A 19691-nucleotide genomic window follows, 5' to 3' on the forward strand; every position below is an offset into this window, starting at 1 on the left:
AAATGGACAAGCTAATTTTTAAATTTATATGCAAGTGCAAAGGAATCAGAATGGCAAAAGAATTTTGAAAAATAACAAATTTGGAGGACTCTTGCCACCAGATCTCAAGTCTGACTATAAAACTATGATAATCAAAACAGTGTGATATTGGCAAAAGGATAGATACCTATGTTAAAGGAAAAGAAAGCCAGTCTTTTCCACAAATAGTGCTGAAACAATTAAGATATATCCATAAGTAGCAAAAATGAACCTTAATACTTTGCACAAATGCATCAGCTTAAACAGGTAATAATTCTGAAAAAAAACACCATAAAATTGTAAAAACTCCTGTTCAGAAACATAGGAGGAAATTTTTGCCTTGGGTTAGCAAAGATTTCTTAGATATGACATAACAAGCACAATTCATGAAAGAACAAATAGATAAATTGAATTTCATTAAAATTATAAGTTTCTGCTCATTGAAGGACACTGAAAAATATTAAAAGAGTGAAAAGACAAGGACAGACTGAGAGAAAGTATTTGCAAAACAAATATATGATAAAGGACTTGTATCCAGAATTGTAATACAAAGAACTTTCAAATCTCAATAATGAAATAAAAAACAACCCAACTCACATGAGCAAGAGACTTGAACAGATATTTTTGCCAAAGAATACATGTGATGGCAAATAAGCACTTGATAAAATGTTCAATATCATCTATCATTAGGGTAATGCAAATTAAAGGCACAATGAGATACAGTTATGTAACCACCAGAACAGCTTAAAACAAACAAACAAATGAAAAACAACTGACATTACCAAATACTGGCAAGGATGCAGAGCAAAAAATCTTTCATTGGAAATGCAAAGTGGCGTGACCACTTTGGGAAATAGTTTGGCACTATCTATAAAGTTAAACGTATACCTATCCTGTGACCTAGCAATCCTACTCTGAGGTATTTACCCATGAGAAATGAGAATTTTGTGTTTACACAGAACCCTGTATACAAATGCTTAAAGTACTTTTATTTATAAATGCCAAAACCTGGAAATGACCTAAATATCCTCCAATAGGTAAATGTATGAAAAAATGTGGTACATCCATAGAACAGACTACTACTCAGCAGTAAAAAGGAACGCACTACTAATACAGGGAATGACACAGATGAATCTCAAACGCATCATTCTAAGTAAAATAAGTCAGATTCAAAGATTGCATCCTGTGGGGTTCCATTTATATGACACCTGGATAAGGCAAAACTATAGGGACAGAAATCAGATTAGTGTTTGACAGATCCTGAGGATAGGGGTCTAGGATGACTACAATGAAGCACAAGGGAATTTTGTATTTTGAGTTTGATCGTGGTTTCACGACTGTACACATATGTTTGTCAAAACTCTCAGAACCGTGCACTAAAAATGATGAATTATACTACATATAAAGTATACCTCAACAATTCTGATTAAAACACACACACACACACACACACACACACACACACACGGAGATCACTATCCCAGAATGGTGAAATGAGATAGATATCAAATCAGGAGACATCCATTACTTGTCATGGTACCACATTGGAGGCTTTATAAGCTACAATGAGAGTGGCTAAATTAATCCTGTCCAGCTGTCCCATTTGCTGGTGACTCTCAGATCTCCTTCATTGGAGACAATTGGGATACTGTCATGATGAAACCATAAGCCCCATGACCAACATAGTTGAAAGCCTTGGTTAGGAATCATATCTCATAACTTCCTTCTCATCAGTGGAAACATCTGGCAAAGCCTGGTCTTTATAGGAAAGCTACCCTTTCTATGTGAATTTTCCACTGTGAGAAGGACCGCATTATGAAAACAAGTATGCTTAGTAAAAATTTATTGGGTATTCCTGCAATAACTAGTGTTGAACTTCACAATTTCAGTTGTTTAATGGGAAAAATGCTTTAAAATATGGAGAAAAGAACTGATAAGTACAGAATCTAAAAGAAATTTGGATTCTTTCCCTGAGAGGAAAAAAATGGTATTTTAAGACTATCTTGAAATAATTCTTGTTTTGAAGTTTTTTTTTCCTTTTAAGTGCTCTTTAGAGATCTTGAACATTTTAATAATGCTTAAAGGCTAATGTACAATGGGCTCTAAATTTCAGCAAAGCAGACTTATGTAAAATATAACAAAGGGTTTTCCTCTCAATAGTAAACTTTGTTAACACTGAACAACTTTTTGACATGAGCTGAAGACTTCTAAAGAAGCTATTTAGGAAGGGACTGTGAAGTTAAACATACACACACAAAAACACACAGAATTTAAATATCACTTGCTGTAATGTGAGGTGAGTTAGTAAAACTTTCATCTTTCAATTAGTCTCTTCCTACTTTTATAAATGTAATAAAACTAACAATATTTAAGATCTTAAGTTCAAGAAGAGATGAGAAAAAAAGGCCAATTTAAAAGAAAAGCCTAGGTAAGATTCATAGATTAAAACTGAATGATCCATCATTTCATATTCATTTTGGAGAATACTCTGATGTTCAAATCTCCTTTGGTTCAGAACTTGCAGGTTTTGTTCATTCTAGACCATGACTTTAACACTTCGGTTCATGGATTGATTCCAAAAAACCTAAAATTTTAATTGCTCATACTTTGTACTTGCTTGGAGCTCATTATTTGATTTAATTTAAACTCTCAGTTTTGCAGATTTTTCTCAACTAAGTGCTACCTTTATGGAGTTTAAGGGTATGGACAGAGAGGTTCAACAAATGTTTACTGACCTATTGGAAATAACCTTACTATTTTGTGAACTATTATATAGAAATGGCTAACTGGTAAGCCGTATTACCTCTGTTACTCATAATTTGGAGGAGGTGAACTCTTTCTCATGAGAAGATCATAGAAACATTTCCAAAAGGATAGATAAAAGAACACTAAAATTAAAAAAAAAAGTTGGCCACAGATGCTTTAAAATGAGTTCATGAAACAAGGGGAGAAAACTACAAAGGATAAGAAGTGAGGAGTGGCCTGCCTAAAAAAATTTAAAAGTCATCACAATGAAGAAATATTTATATTGGTATATGTTGGAAAATAAGTAGATCAAAATTAATTAGAGCTCATTGAACCTACCTGAGCAAGAGGCTTATTCTCAAATAGTGCTTCATGTTGAAAGAACTTGTCCAGCCCATGCTCCTTGGTAATATGGTCAGACTCGTCAGAAAAGAGGACGGCATCCCCATCAAAGGCCACACGGAGCTGTGTGTCACAGTAAGCCATGTCTTTGGCTCCATCAAACATTGTTGCAGAGGCGATCCCTGGAAGACCGTTGGAATTAGTACTCTCCTTAGGACCATATGTTTTAGTGTCTATTAAAAAAAAAAGTTCTTCCCAGACCTCGAATTTCCTCTCTCGCTATTACCTGACAATACAACTCTTCTTCACAACCACACATCTTGAAACAGTCACCTTTGTACTGCCTCCGTTTCTATAAGGGATGGGAAAGTGTAAAATGGGTGTAGGATAATCACTGAAGATGTTCACCTCCATGAAGGGGAGAGCTCTAAAAGACAAACTTAAGGGCTGCCACTTGTGGAAACACCTTAGCAGAAAACCCAACAACGACGTAAACCACATAATCATACGTGAATGCCAATGGAATGAAACACTAGTGCAGACCTCTAGAGAGAGGAAACCAAGTCATACCTTCTTGTATTGCTTCTTGTACTTTTTCAGAATCCGCAGAAAGATACAAGTTGGTAAGATATGCCTTCAAATAGCCAATGGGGCTTTTTCCACCAGTCAGACAGAACCGGTCAATTAGTAATCCTATTATCGGGCAAGAAAGACTTTGTTATGTCAGAGACTAAAGACAATATACTTACTGGAAATGCGAGTGAAAGTTACCTTAGGAATAAATGAGTGCCTACTGCAGTTTTAGAACTACCTTTGTAGTACCAATATTGAAAAATGTCTCAGCTATTTTATATAATGGTGCATGATAGTTTATGAAGTATATCCAGATAGGCCATGCCAGTTTACTCTCACACAGCTGTTGCGGCAGGCATTATTATCCTCATTACAGAAAAGGAAACTGAGACATAAAGACTGTCTAAGACCAGTGCTTCACATTGACTCTTGTCTAGACTAGAGCAGTGCACTTTTCCTTTAGCTGCAGCATCCTCACTTGTTGAGAGGGCCAGTTAAGATGTGGCTCTGTTTTTAAGTACCATTTTAGTATTTCTTTAGTAACAATACAATAGTAATAGCAAGTAGTGATAGCATTTAAACTATTTCCTCAAAACAACAAGAGAAGGTCTGAAATTGTCTCTCTTGACTTGAAATTTTAAATGCAATCATTAGCAGACTGATATTAATATACCATTAAATGCCTTTCAAATCAACAACAGTTAAAAAAACCCACTAGATGTTGGTGAGAGGTTTGTAAAATAGGCACTTACATACACTATGGATGAAAGTATAAATTGGTACAAGCTGTCTAGAAAGTAATTTGATATTTATTGATAAAAGTATTGATAGCTTTTAAGCAGCTTATACCTTTTGACCTAGGATTCCTTTTTTTTTCTTTTTTGTGGTATGCAGCCCTCTCACTGTTGTGGCCTCTCCCGTTGCGGAGCACAGGCTCCGGATGCACAGGCTCAGCGGCCATGTCTCATGGGCCCAGCCACTCCGCGGCATGTGGGATCCTCCTGGACCGGGGCATGAACCCGTGTCCCCTGCATCAGCAGGGGGACTCTCAACCACTGTGTCATCAGGGAAGCCCTAGGATTCCTTTTTTAAAGAGTTTATCCTAAGGGAATAATCTGAAACTCTTATAAAGATTTATGTAGAAAGGTCTCAGCACAGGATTATTTATAAAAGCAAACCATGGTTCCAATGATGTGAGAATAACTAAGGTATAACATTAGGTATATAAGTTATGTACCCATTCAAAGTGTTTTTGGATATATGATAAAACTGGGCAGCTGCAGATGACATAAAGCAGAATTTTGAGCCAGTTGTTGCTGAGCCAGCTAGTCAGTTGTTTATCATCTGCATGGACCAAGAGAGTGGATAGGATCTATCAACAGTTGAAGTGGAAGTATTTGCCGTGGTATGGACAAAATACTCTCACTTTTTCACTTAAACCAACATTGGGCATAAGTGGCATGAAAGTGTACTCTACAAATCCTTAAATAATATTAATTTAATGATCAGAAATTATTTGGTGGTACTGGGGACTTCAGAAATGGTGAAAACATCGTCCCTCTTCTCAAGGAGATCACAGTTCACTCAGGAGCCAGGCATGTAAGCAGATAATTATAATATAGAAAAGACCACAGCGAAGGGAGATACAAATTGTCTTCAGCCCTGAGAGAAGGTAACTAACTCTTCAGGTGAAAAGTTGTCATTCCATGAGCAAGGCTGCGCAAGATTGGGCTTTATCTGTTCATTAACAGAATTAGTATGTAAATAAGCAAAATTTCTCATGCTACTAAGCTCAATGGGCTTAGTGTGGTGAGGGATAGGTAGACTTAAATCACCTACTAAATCAAATAAGGCTGTTTTGTAAAAATAATAGCTGTCCTTTATTGAGTGATTACACCACTCATCTCTGCCAAAGCTTTTATATATATTCTCTCTTTTCATAGCATAATACTATGAAGACTGTGTTTTTGAAAGGTAAACATATTTTCAACTGTGTATCAGTAAGATGTTGGCCTTATAATTAGGATAATATAGTACAAAACTTATAACTTGTGATAGATAGTGATTATTTATAAATATGCCTAATTTAAGCCTAGAAGTTAAATATGCCAAATTTAGACCTTATTTTGACTTGACATACCCTTAAGACTGGATATGTCACTTAGAAAATGGGCTAAAGGTCCCCACATAAGTCAGGTAAATTCATAAGAGGAAAAATGAGGACCTCCCCTTAAAGTCACCAACACACTAATGGAAATGCTATGAAGAGACTAGTGTCAAACCAATTTTCCCTGTAAAGGAATAAAGACAGTTTTGCTGGCATGAGTATGAATTTGATGTGTGGGGAGTGCAGCCGGGGCGAGTCAGATGTTAAGAGTGGAAAGGAAAGGTAAAAACCTTTAAACCTTTAACATGCGTCTGTGGTGAGCAGGAAGTCTGATCACACAGAGAAAGCCCTGGGTTGATGGCTCCTTGAAGTCAAGTTCAGAAGTGAAAAACATAAAACAGAGAAATATATTGCAGGACCTGGGATTAAGACTTTGAAATTCACACTTGACAAGTTAAGTCCAGAGCTTTGGGCCCAACTCTGTGCTGAAGTTAAAAATGAACATGGCCTCTCTTGTTCTGACATAGGCAAATAAACATTCCTCACGCAGAAGGGGGTGTCACTATCAGACACTGCATTAGTTAGGCCACAGTGAGCAAAATAACATGGCTTCTCTCTTCCAGAGCAGCGAGCTGTTCTTCCACACGGTATTTATTTTACTTACCATAGTGATTGACGCTGTTTATAAGCTGCACTCCCACTTGGGCATGGTTATTAGTCATCAGAACAATATCAAATAAGTCCTGTTCATCAGGATACAGCTCACAGAGTCTAGCATTGACGTGCTGCAGTGCCTGAAGGTTACAAACACAAATGTGTGTAAAGAGGGCCAGGCAAAGTGGGCATTGGGGGTCTGGAGAGAAAGGATCCCATAGGTGTCCAATTCAAGCCCTCAAGACTCTTCACTGAGAGACTGTGGCTCCTTTAAGTCAGGGTTATGCCATTCATTTCAGTATTTTCAGCCTTGCATACATAGGACCTCAGTTAATGTTTACTGAAAGATAGGTAATGTTTGTTGAAAATTGTTACAACATTTGGTTTACTAGAATTATTTCTGTGAGGTACATAGATAGGATCAGGCTAACCCTTTCATGGTTTGTCTATTTTTGTTTTTGATTCATAAAACCTGCCTTTCTTTATCATCTGATGATTATTTTTTATTGTGAAAAGTATAGGCTGCTTCAAGAATTTTCATGTTATCCTTGTGCAGAGGCCATGCTAATGGTCTCTGTGTTGTTCCAGTTTTAGCACATGTGCTGCCAAAGTGAGCATTTTGTATATTTTTTAAAACATGAGTCTTTAGAATAGGTTTGTGGTTTCCTCTCATGCTTCCACTATGCCTTACAACTACTTTCTACTTACAACACCTGGAGGTGTCATTTGTTTCTGCCTGGTTATGATGTCATTGTGTAATATTTGTATAAGTTATATAGGGGTTCAGAGCTATAAGTGCTATACATTTCAGTGTAAGTTCCAAGAACCTTACTTTCTCTATTAAAGTCATGCCCCTAAGTGCCAAGAGCATCTTGAGTTTCTTAATATGCTGTGTTTGGGGCAAGAGCAGCTAAAGTGAATTTAATCTTATTTGAATGGGGTGTTTTATTTCTACTGCTTGGAATCGTAAACTCATTATTGCTTCTGGTTTACTGCTCCTTCTATGGAGAGAACAAAAGTTTCTGTTACAGGTCTCAGAATTTGGACTCCACTTAGGGAAGCTCAACATTCCAAATCTAGGGCTGCAGTCCCTCCCTCAACAGTGTGGAAGCTTCTGTGAAAATATAAACTGACCTGGGGTAGACTTAAAAAAGGCAAGAATGACAAGGGTGGATTAGGAATCATAAGGAAACCTGGATGAGATCCCAGGGATTAGCATGAGTCCTTCCCCGCCATCCAGAGTCCTGGAAGGCCGAAGACAGCTTTGCAGAGTACGTTGACAAAGTGGAAGGCCGGCCCTGGGGCCAGCACGACATTCTCATTGGAAAGCTGATACTCCATGTACTTTTCCAGACCCTCTTCCTTGTCGATTTTCCTGCCGTCCACCATGTTGAAGAGCACATGGGATGACACAGCGATGGTGATGGCATGCTTGGGTTTGGGCTGCAGAGAGGGGCACTGACAGAAGGATGAGTCACACAGACCTGAAGGGATCAGGAATGGGCCTCATCCCAGGGCAGGGTGGGAAGGAAACACTTGGGTCCCGGCTTGGAGGACTGGGATGCTGGAGACAGCCAAGGGCTGGGTCCTGGGGGCTATTGTGCCAAGGGGTAGGTTCAGGGAGGAGAAGCAGGGGGCTGGGTGAACTTCCCTATACCATGGACAGGAGGGAGGCTGAGAGAGGTCCGGCCGCGGGGCTGCGTGGAGCGGCAACCCGGGTACCAGGGTAGGCGGGCCCTGCTCACCAGCCTGGGGCGCGAGCAGCTCGGTGTCTTCTCGAACAGTGTTCTCACGGATGCCCAGTAGGCATCGTCCTCGTCCGCCTCTTCCTCTCGCTGCCTGACCAGGTCAGGCATACAGTCTTGATCCAGCTGTGACGGATAGAGAGCCCTGCGCTGACCATAGGATTTCCTTTCAGTGGGGGGCGTGCGCAGATATTCCCGCTGCTGCGTATCCCTGGAATCTCGCGAGTCCTGCGACTCTCGTGTGTACGGAGCCTCTTGGATTTCCCGCCCCAGGCCAGGAAACCAGGCGTCGGAATTCTCAGCCATCTTGGTGCTGCGCTGGGACCCGGTCTGGAGCTGGACCTCCGGGTTCGTGGAAGAACGTGAGTCGAGCGGCATGGTTGGTGTGGGTGGCGAGTGCTGCGCTGACAGTGGCTTTGGCGACTCTTGATGGCTAGGGGAGGTGGATGAAGTCCGGGAGGTCGTGGAGTTACTGGGGGGCTGGAGCAAGAAAGTGGGCTTCTGAGCCCACCTAGGGCTTAGATGCCCGCCTAGGGTCCCCATCCTCACCTCTGCCCAGCTGGGGTCAAGGAGCTGTCCCCTTCTCTGTGTTCCATTCCCAGCTCTTAGGTGAATCCTGGTTCATCTCAGCTCCCTTAAGTAGGGCTTAAAGGGGCTCAGACGTTTCAAGGCTCCATATATTAGACATTTCTGTTACATGGACACAGAGACAGACTGCTTTCATTTCCCCCCAGTTGTTCCATCAGCACCTCACACTTTTTTTTTCTTTTGGAGTAGATAGGGTAGAGGTCCTCTTCCTTGCCCTTAGATAGCTGGCACATAGTTTGCAAAGTTCTGTCACATTCTTCACATATACCTGCTCAGTCAGAGACCTTCAGGTAGGACAGAAGGCTTGAGAAAGGGACCTTGCTTACCACTGCCTCCATCTGTGACCTCCACTTAACTTTATAAGCAGCTAGACCAGAAGTTCCCACCAGAAGGCTCTGCAAAGCACCTCAGGGGTGTCCGTCTCCACATTTACTCTGTGATTAATGCAGTGAGTGCTGGGAAGGTCAGTAGGCTGGAGAATCAAGTGTCTCCCCATCACCTTCAGAACTTCTTGTGCCAGTGAAGCTCAGTTGGAGAGAATCATCTTCCTAAATAGGAACTGCTTCTAGTCATTCTAGAGAAAGGACTCCTTCACTAAGGTATGAGATAGATTATTAAGCATCCATATATTATTCCAGTTTTTGTGATTATTTCACACGTTTCAAAGGGCATGTTCTTGGTTAGATTATTGAGCCAGTCCTCACAGAGACAGATGGATTGGTTCTCCCAGTGTCTGGGCCTGTGTCACACTCTGCATCCAAAAACTAATTCTCACAACAAACTTTTTCTTCTTATGTGACTAGGCCTAGTTAAGGGCTCAAAGCGTCACACAACCTAATACGCTTCAACAATTTACCTCCTTTGTTGACATTTTCACCCCCTCTTCTGAGTCTTGGGTACTCAATGAATAGTTTTTGAATGTGTGAAGGAAGGAAGGAGAAACCATGGAGTTTAATCATTCAATGTGCAGTTTATAGACCTAGAGATCCTAGGTGTTAATCTAGCTCTATGAGCATTACTAGTGTGAAATCTTGGGGAAGTTATTCTGTGTTTCAGTTTTCTTACTCTGGGGATTGATGGGGGTGGGGGTCTGTGAGGGCTAAGTTAGCTAAAAGATATAAAGTACACGGAACAGGGCCTGGCGCATGGAAAGCTTCAATCTATGTTATTATTATTATTATTATTTTTTTTTTTTTCTTGCGGTACGTGGGCCTCTCACTGTTATGGCCTCTCCCGTTGCGGAGCACAGGCTCCGGACGCGCAGGCTCAGCGGCCATGGCTCACGGGCCCAGCCGCTCCACGGCACGTGGGATCTTCCCGGACTGGGGCACGAACCCATGTCCCCTGCATCGGCAGGTGGACTCTCAACCACTGCGCCACCAGGGAAGCCCATTATTATTCTTATGGCATGTACTCTTCCCTTTCATTCCCATCTCTACCTTAAGACTTTGTGTTCTTGCTTCTGGACTCATCTACTGATGGAGCTCTGGTGGATGGGCTCCGTGAAATTCGAGACCACTGATTTCTCACTAGGTACCCTCGAGAGTCTGTCTTCAGCAAGGTTAATTCTTGTGATCCCTTTCAAGGAGAGAAGAGACCCAGGAGTGTAATAACCCACCACTGAGTCCTTCCACACATATGCTTACGAAACAGCCATGGCAAGCCAAATATAGCAGTGATCAGTGAGAAGGCCCCTGCCCTCTATGACGTGTAATTCAGTCTTGGCCCTTGTGTATTATTCTAGCTCTGGCGCAATCCTAACTTCTGTGAGGAGCAATAAAGTGGGAATCTACCTGGAAGAGCATCCAAAACCAAGAAACAAGTCTGACATCTCATAGTTTTTCACCTGTGACTCCTCTTATGCGGAACTCAGTAGAGTTGAGCATTTTTCCTCCCTCTTCCCCACTTCTGCCCTTAAGGATAAGCTTGTTAGCAGATGCTGAAAAGACATACCCAACATTTTTGACCAGATTACAAAGATGAAGGGCACTGGTACCTCAACAAGGCTGTAGCCGGGCTCCCAGGCAACTGCAGAAGAGAGAATAGCGCCCTCTAGCACTGCCTTTGGGAGAAACAGGATGGAGGAGACCACAGAGATGCAAGTGGAAGTTTCCATCCCCACCCGTATCCTTCCCCTCACCCAGGTTGCCTGTAGCTCCCCTCCAAAGTCAGTAGTTTGGTCTCAGCTCACCCTGATCACGGTGATCTGCCAGCCCTGCTCCCACAACAGGCACGTGTGAATATAAATACGTATCGTGCGGCAGGGGCCAAGAAGCACTTTTCCCTCAGCTGCACAAAGGCAGTGTCTACACGACGAGTGACCCCGCATGGGGGCAGCATCTCAGCGAGGGGCCTCTCACTGTTATGGCCTCTCCCGTTGCGGAGCACAGGCTCCGGACGCGCAGGCTCAGCGGCCATGGCTCACGGGCCCAGCCGCTCCACGGCACGTGGGATCTTCCCGGACTGGGGCACGAACCCATGTCCCCTGCATCGGCAGGTGGACTCTCAACCACTGCGCCACCAGGGAAGCCCATTATTATTCTTATGGCATGTACTCTTCCCTTTCATTCCCATCTCTACCTTAAGACTTTGTGTTCTTGCTTCTGGACTCATCTACTGATGGAGCTCTGGTGGATGGGCTCCGTGAAATTCGAGACCACTGATTTCTCACTAGGTACCCTCGAGAGTCTGTCTTCAGCAAGGTTAATTCTTGTGATCCCTTTCAAGGAGAGAAGAGACCCAGGAGTGTAATAACCCACCACTGAGTCCTTCCACACATATGCTTACGAAACAGCCATGGCAAGCCAAATATAGCAGTGATCAGTGAGAAGGCCCCTGCCCTCTATGACGTGTAATTCAGTCTTGGCCCTTGTGTATTATTCTAGCTCTGGCGCAATCCTAACTTCTGTGAGGAGCAATAAAGTGGGAATCTACCTGGAAGAGCATCCAAAACCAAGAAACAAGTCTGACATCTCATAGTTTTTCACCTGTGACTCCTCTTATGCGGAACTCAGTAGAGTTGAGCATTTTTCCTCCCTCTTCCCCACTTCTGCCCTTAAGGATAAGCTTGTTAGCAGATGCTGAAAAGACATACCCAACATTTTTGACCAGATTACAAAGATGAAGGGCACTGGTACCTCAACAAGGCTGTAGCCGGGCTCCCAGGCAACTGCAGAAGAGAGAATAGCGCCCTCTAGCACTGCCTTTGGGAGAAACAGGATGGAGGAGACCACAGAGATGCAAGTGGAAGTTTCCATCCCCACCCGTATCCTTCCCCTCACCCAGGTTGCCTGTAGCTCCCCTCCAAAGTCAGTAGTTTGGTCTCAGCTCACCCTGATCACGGTGATCTGCCAGCCCTGCTCCCACAACAGGCACGTGTGAATATAAATACGTATCGTGCGGCAGGGGCCAAGAAGCACTTTTCCCTCAGCTGCACAAAGGCAGTGTCTACACGACGAGTGACCCCGCATGGGGGCAGCATCTCAGCGAGTGACGCGGTATGACTGCACGCCTCATCTGAAAGATGGTGCAGAAGATGGTCAATGCGATGGCCAGACTCCCCTTCCCTCCCTGATTTGAACAAAGGCCAGTCTCCTCCCACAGGCTGAGCAGAGGTTTCTATGCCATTTATTCTGCATGAACATTGGGATGTGTGCTGGATGGGTAGGCAGGGGCCAGCTTCTTCTAGTATTTTCTTAACCTCGCCACGAGGACGTTAGGTATCCCTTAATACAAATCTTGATAGCTCAGTCTTTTCTCCCCAAAATCCCCTGCCCGCTAATATTTTTTTATTATGCTGTCTCCTTTTTAATTCTCTCAACAGCTCTGAAGAGGTCAGCTCACCTGAGTGCTCAGACGAACTCCTGATTTCTCAGAATCCTTTCTAGATTTGTCTGCTTCTAGGCTGTCTTTTGAGTACCTCGGTCCGGTCTCATTCTTAATATGGAAACAAAGAATGTTTATTAATTTTTCATCTCGGGGCATTAGAAACCTTGGGTTTGGGGAATCAAAGGATAAATGAAAGTTAGAATTTGTCTCTTTGCCACTATCAAAAATATAAATTATAGATATTATTTTTCCTCTGTTCTAACAAGCATGAGTAAAAAGAACACAGACAACTATACAAACAGATTTTTAATATAGAAGTATGTCGGTTTATAGATTTGAGACATGAAGCATTTATCATTTACAAAATGGTAACATGGGAAATGCTGTGGGAGAATTTCCCAGGGGTCAGCAGGACTTGGATTTAAATGCGAAGCTGCTCACACAGAACAACTTCTTTTCTCTGTTACTCTGAAGACTGCTACTTATGGAACTTTTTCATTTGCCATGTAGAACTGAAACTTCTCTTGTTTGTTTTATTCATAAACCAATTTTCTGTCGATCTGAGCCTCATCAATAATAGATTTTTAAAATCAAGCAGTTTAATCCTGTACAGATCAGTCAACAGGCATGTCTTCTATTCATATTCTCTAACTATTCATAGCATCAAGAGTGAAAAGAGGTCTCTTATTAACGAACTAGTAGGGAAGACCATGTAGGGGAGCAGAAGAAAATGGCTTATTTCATGCACATCTATTCAAATATTTGTTTTCATTTTCAACTGCAGGAAATACCGTTGTATTAGAGCAGTGTTTCTATTGTTTCCTGCCAATTCAGTAGCTGTAATGCAATCAAGATTAGTGTTATTTATCTGTTTAAGGAGCTCAACTTCTAGCCTAGACCAAAGTGCTCAGGGGCAGTCTGTTAATCTCTTTATGCTCTGTGCCTTGCACCCAGGAAAAATCTAGTTGATGTTAGTTGAGTGACTGAGTCTATGTCTGAAGAGAATGGCATAGCTGTATAATCCTAGAACTAATCCTAAAATCTTTCCATCAACCCCCTCAACACTATCACCATGAAGTCCTGTCGATTACTCCAAAAGATATTTTAAATCTAGTCCCTCTTCTGCATTCCTGTTCCAGGCCTCAGATCATTATGGGTCTGCATTCTTAGAATGTAGCTTTTGACCAGATTTCATGGCCTTAAATCCTCTCAACTTCTAGATCCATCTACCCCATTTATTTAGGGTGATATTTATAAAATGTAAATCTGCTCATGCTTCATTTCTGGATACACTCTTCATTCTCTTGGTTAGAGAGACCAGGAGTCTCATGATGTATCCTGTCTACCTCCAACTTGTGTGCCCTCCACTCTCCACTCTATCTCTATGTTCTGTTTTTGCCAAATGACTTGTATTTGTCTATATACCACCCTTATATCTTATGACCTCCTTTTCCCTTCAGTGTTCTTCAGAGCCAAGCTCAGCACGGCCTGGGAGAAGTTCCCAGTATTAAACATCCCTCTGTGTTGCCTGTGTCTTTTGTACATACTTTTACTGAGTACTGAATTGTACTTTGTTTATGTATTCTCTTTCCTACTAGGTTGTGCATTCTTCAAAGATAGCAACTGTGTTTTCGCCTCTGACCGCTAACATATGAGCATTTGCTCAATAAGTGCTGACTGATTGGGTGGACTTATACCACATGATTTAATCTCCTTTTTCTCCACTCTTCATGTTCTTTACTTCTCCTTTTGTCTCTATGTGTGGTCATCATCTGATTGCTGCAGAGCATTTCTAGAGGCAAATGATGGACTGATATCTACATTTCCTCAGTTCTTTGGCAAGATTCTAGGACATTCAATTCACTGACCTTCTTTTTCTGTTTCAGAGATGTTTGACTCATTTCTTTAACTATTGAAATTCTTTTGTTGTTGTGCAGGTTTTCCTCTCCCCAGCTCCACTTCCTATTGTTTCTGTTGCTCAGTCTAGGTCTGCATTTAGAATGTCAAATTTATGACATCACATGTGATTCCATAGTAACTAACTGACTCTCTGAATATGTGACTTAAAAAATAAAAAGAAATAGTATTATTTGAGTGCATCCACTCATAACCATTGTCTGGGTTTTTAGGAATCAATGTCTAAACAATGTTCAAATGTTCAATATGTAGCAACATCAGTATTACTGCTTCCTTCTTTTTAAATCTCTTTAATGTTAGTAAGTTACTCATTGTATCAATTCCATTTGTGGCTGTACATTTTCTGGTACTGCCAAAATGAATGGCAAACTCATTTGTGGACCCAAGCATTTATTATTGTTTATCCTGACAGATTTTGGAGAACTTTCTGAAAATCTGGAGACTTTTTAACAGCTGAGATCTTGTTCTAGACACAGAGTTTAGACTTGAGTTTAGCATTAGTGTTTGGTGTTTCTTTCACAATGGGAAGGCCATTTCCATTTATTAAGTCAAAGCACTTAATGTGGCTAAACATAGTGTGGCAGAATGATACTTGCACTGTTTTTCCTGGTGTTTGCCCCATCTTTAAACGTTCTTAAACACAATCCGTCCCTCTTGTATACACACAGAGAAGAATATGTAAAATCCAGTCCCTGACTCTGGTTTATTGCGTCCAATAATGTTCTTCACTTATGGTTCTGATTTTAGGTAAGAGACGTGCCATGCCAGCCTGATTTTGTCAAACCATCATGGACTGAGACAGATTTCTGGCCTCTCTTCATGGGAGTTGACGACTTAGTTTGAATATCAGAAGTTTTTGACAGCTTTAATCAAAGTTCTCCAAAGGATCTTCTAGATAGTTAAATACATATGCTCCAGGTTAGACTGCTTGGGTTTGAATCCTTCACCTCCCCGCATCTCACTGTGATCCCAGACAAGTTGTTTAATTGTCCTAAATCTCAATTTCCTCATTTAGAAAATGGAAATAACGGTGGTATCAACATCAGATGGTAGTTGTGATGGTTGAAATAAAAGTATTTAAGACAGTGATTGGCATTCATAAGTGATTAACGAATATTAGTTATTACTTTTACTGATAATTTTGCTACAGCTATACTACAAAGTTAAAATTGAAAAAAATCTTTAACTGATTTAATCTACACTGCAATCTAGTTGTAGGAACAGAAGTTTAGAAATATTTCTTATTCATGTCCATGTATAACCAATCAAATGTCAGTGTGGTGATTCTTCCCATTTCCTAAACTCTGTAGTCTTACTGGCACAGACAGAACAGGGAGGGCAGGCTGAGAAGGGGCAGGCATTAGAATAGCAGTTAGGAACAAAAGCTGTGAGTCTCAGCTTGTGTTCTGTAAAACACAGGAGGAGGATTTTGCAGAGAGGAGGGATTGGAAAAGTCTTTGGTTAATGACCGGCCCTCTAGCCTGTACCTAAGATCTGCTTTTGCTTCTGGTCCCTTCCATGTCTCTTCTGTGTAACTCTGCATCCATTTATTCAATAAGTTCCTTGGTTATTGTTCTTTTCCCATAACATACCACCCAGAATAGAATATGAGCCGAAGGAGTATTTTAAATTATTTTATGTATCAATATGTAAATATATTGTTTTGTTCTGAGTGCTAAGGATGATATAAAAAATTATTTGTTTTTCTTTCAGATTTTCTAATTTGTTTTCCTTGATTATATTCTGATTCTTAGCTCTGTTGTAGAGCATGGAAAACTACACATATATGTAGGCAGCTGTATTAGTCAGCATGCTCCAGAGAAATAGAACCAATAGGATATATATATATAGATATATATGAGGAGATTTATTATGGGAACTGGCTTATGTGATCGTGGAGGATGAGAAGTCCCACAGTATACTGTCTGCAAGCTGGAGAACCAGGAAAGCCAATGGTGTAATTTACTCTGAGTCTGAAGGCCTGAAAACTAGGGGAGCTGGTGATGTAACTCCCAGTCCACTTGGTTTGAGTAATCATAAATTTAATGATGCCAAAATGTTCTAGAGTGTGTACACTACAATTTGTGTATTTCCCTACTATTGAATGCTTGGGGGATCTCCAAGTTTTTGCTATTATAAATAATGTTTTCTCGAGTATCTCCTTTCGTTAGCTAAAGTACAAGTTCCTTATTACAAAATTTTTCTGTCCGTAATGATTAGTACATTAAAAAATATAGTTGGGTGATCAGTAACATCTCCAAATTGGCATATCCAAATCAGAACTCTTGATTTCAATCCTAAAACCTGCTTTCTGCTCAGTGTTTGTCGCCTCAATAAATGATACCTCATTCACTCAAATTCTACCTCCGCTAATCAATGTATTTGGACCACTTACTCCATTCAAATTTCAGTTTTGTTGTCCTCAAAATTGGAATAGTAACATCTACCTGTCAGGAAGGCTGTAAGGATTATAGGTAGTAGTATAATGTGCATAGCAATAATAGATATGTTCATTATCATTTTGTTTTAGTGAATTATGGACAAAGAATTTTGCAAAAATCATTGCTTTGATGTTATCATCGATGCCTTACCAAGTAGACATGCTATTATGGCATAACTAGACTGTCAGATTGAAAATGAGAATATGTGGTCTAATGATATTTCCAATCAAGACTATTTTGAAAAATTTAATACAGTTAACAATGGACACCATCCATGTCATAGAATGGATAGTTTGGGGCATGTTGGGCCTAATATTAGTCAACACAGCTTCACCTTTCCTGAGACAATAGAATGGGTTGTGGAAAAGGAGAAAGAGTCAGGATTTCCTTTTGTCCCCATCTGTCACTTGAATTGGCTTGCTGTGTTCATTTTCTACCTCTTTGTAACAGGTCATCATTCATTTAGCAGTTTAAAACAAGTGTATTTGTTATATCATAGTTCTCAGGCTAGAAGTCTAGGTGGGCTTAACTGAGTTCTCTGCTCAGGATCTCCTAAGGCTGAAACCAAGGTGTAAATCAGGATGGGCTCTTACTTGGAAGCTCTGGGGAGGAATCTGCTTCCAAGTCCATTCGTGCTGTTGGCACAATCCAGTTTCTTGTGACTATAGGACTGAGGTCCAAGTTGCTGGATGTTGGCCAAGGTTTACTCTCAGCTCCTAGAGGCCATTCTCAGATTCTTGCCCCAGGACTTCCCTCTCATTAACGGAGAACCTCCCTTGTGTTGAATTCCTCTCCTGCTTTGAATCTCTGCTTTTCTCTTTTGTTAACAGACAGAGGCAGTGCTTTGTTCTGGAAGAAATCACATGATTAGGTTATGTCCACTTGGAAAAATCTCCTTTTAAATTAACCTGGAGTCAGCTGATGAGTAAGCTAACTTATAGCTACAGAATCCCTTTTGCCATGTACAAAACCTACTCATGGGGGTGATGTCCCACGATATTCACAAGGGAGGGAATCATTTAAGGGTAAGAGTCTTTTGTGGGGACATGATCTTAGAATTTTGCCTACCACACTCATTTAACTGACTTTACCTTAGTGAGCTTTCAAAACACAGAGCTAAATGAGTAAAACCCAGGCTTGGAAATGATTGACCACCACCATCTACCTCAAGGAATACAGGCTAACTGGGGTTTCTTTGGGCACTTGATTTAAATACATTTCCTATTTTTTGAGAGTATCAGCTGGGAAAGTTAATAGATGGAGAGGTGTCTGAGCTTATTCTTAAGTCTCTTAGATTCATGTGTTTGGATATTTTTGGAGGAGTGGTGGACATATGCCTGTAGCCCTCTGAGAGTCTGTGACTGTTGAGGCAGGTGAGGAACAGACCTGGGGGCACCTTGACCCCTGCATAGTGTTTATGTACTCACAGTGTTTCTTTTGGAATAGTACTGAAAATAAATGTGGGGATAAAGTGATTTATCCTTCTTAGCTCCTTTCTGTAGAAATGGCATCTCTCATGATTGGCCTTCAAAATATATCAGGTATCAGTGTTGGATTTTGAGTCAAATAAAGCTGCATTTAAAAGCCAGCCCTGCTACTAACACGTAGTTAATCTCGGTAAGTCCCTTAACATCTCTGCACCTTGTTTTTCATCTCTATAAGGCGGATGTTATGATACCTAGTATGAGTCTTTTAGGGAGGAATATGTATGTAATGCTTGTAATGTGCTTGGCCCAGAGTTCCTGGTTCTGTGGCTGACGGGGTCATACACAGTATTTTGCAGCCACTCTCATCAGGAAGTAGAGATTTCCCACCCCTTGAATCCAGGCCTGCCTGTGACTTGCTTTATTTAATGTGGTGCTGGGAAGTAACATTGTGTGCGTTCTAGAGCCTAGGCCCTCAAAGGCTTGCAGTGACTGCTTTTTCCCTTTTGAAATGCATAGGGATGGTTTGAAATCTTTATGAATGAAAAAGTATGGACCATGAGAGCTCATGATTTTAATCGTAGGACACTTTTCATATTTCAGACTATTTACTACTTTTTAACTACCAAACTGAGTGAGGCAACTTGTCCAAAGTCACAAAATTGGCAGTTGGTAGAATCAAGTTTCTAACTCAGTCCTACCTGCCTCTAAAGCTTACAACGATTGTTTGTTTAATCACACTTCCTCTTCAGGGAGCTTCTCCAGTGGCCCATTCTTCTATCCCCAGCTTAGCAGTATGTCAGTCTGAAACCCTATGCAGTTAATTGAATAGTCTAAATAATTAGATCAGACAAGTCTTCATAGTTTCTAAATATGAGCCCTATCCAACGAGACTGTGTCTCTATAAGTCTCAGAGCCTGATTAAGGAGTAGCTTCTCATATCAATTCTGTTTATGGTGTGTATGCACAGTTCTCTTGCCAAAAGCTGGTAAGTGGAAATTCCTTGTCCAAAATATTGACTGGAGGCCAATGTGCATATACCAGGCCCTGCTCAGATGGCAGTTATGTCAGCGTTCTGCTTACGTAGGTCGAGGCTGCAAAGTACCAGTTCTGGGAAGTTTTCCAGAGAGGAGAGTATATGCCATTCAGGATTCACCAATGAAGAATAAGTTCTTTTTGAAGTTCACGTTTCTTGAGTCTGTCCACCTTGATTATCCACATGACTCAGGAGATACCAGGGATTTAGGGAGCCAGAGAACTCTGTCTGTGGCACAATGTGATGGGATGTGATTGATGGATTGGGAAAGAG

General features: G+C 41.1%; 1 protein-coding gene across 1 annotated transcript in view; it reads right to left on the reverse strand.

The window, feature by feature from the left end:
- NT5C1B (5'-nucleotidase, cytosolic IB) overlaps positions 1-14543 on the reverse strand; it is a 23099-nt gene extending 8556 nt beyond the window's left edge. The window contains exons 1-8 of the mRNA XM_007464464.1: positions 14469-14543; positions 12616-12708; positions 11353-11491; positions 8185-8664; positions 7715-7882; positions 6450-6579; positions 3676-3798; positions 3103-3287 (exon numbers count right to left, since the gene is read on the reverse strand). Of these exons, the coding sequence (XP_007464526.1) occupies positions 3103-3287; positions 3676-3798; positions 6450-6579; positions 7715-7882; positions 8185-8664; positions 11353-11385 (1119 nt within the window). The 5' untranslated portion in view covers positions 11386-11491; positions 12616-12708; positions 14469-14543. The remainder of the gene's footprint in view (positions 1-3102; positions 3288-3675; positions 3799-6449; positions 6580-7714; positions 7883-8184; positions 8665-11352; positions 11492-12615; positions 12709-14468) is intronic.
- Positions 14544-19691: the final 5148 nt, after the last annotated feature.

Source organism: Lipotes vexillifer, unplaced genomic scaffold (genome assembly GCF_000442215.2).
Source record: "Lipotes vexillifer unplaced genomic scaffold, Lipotes_vexillifer_v1.1 scaffold1109, whole genome shotgun sequence".
NCBI lineage: Eukaryota > Metazoa > Chordata > Mammalia > Artiodactyla > Lipotidae > Lipotes > Lipotes vexillifer.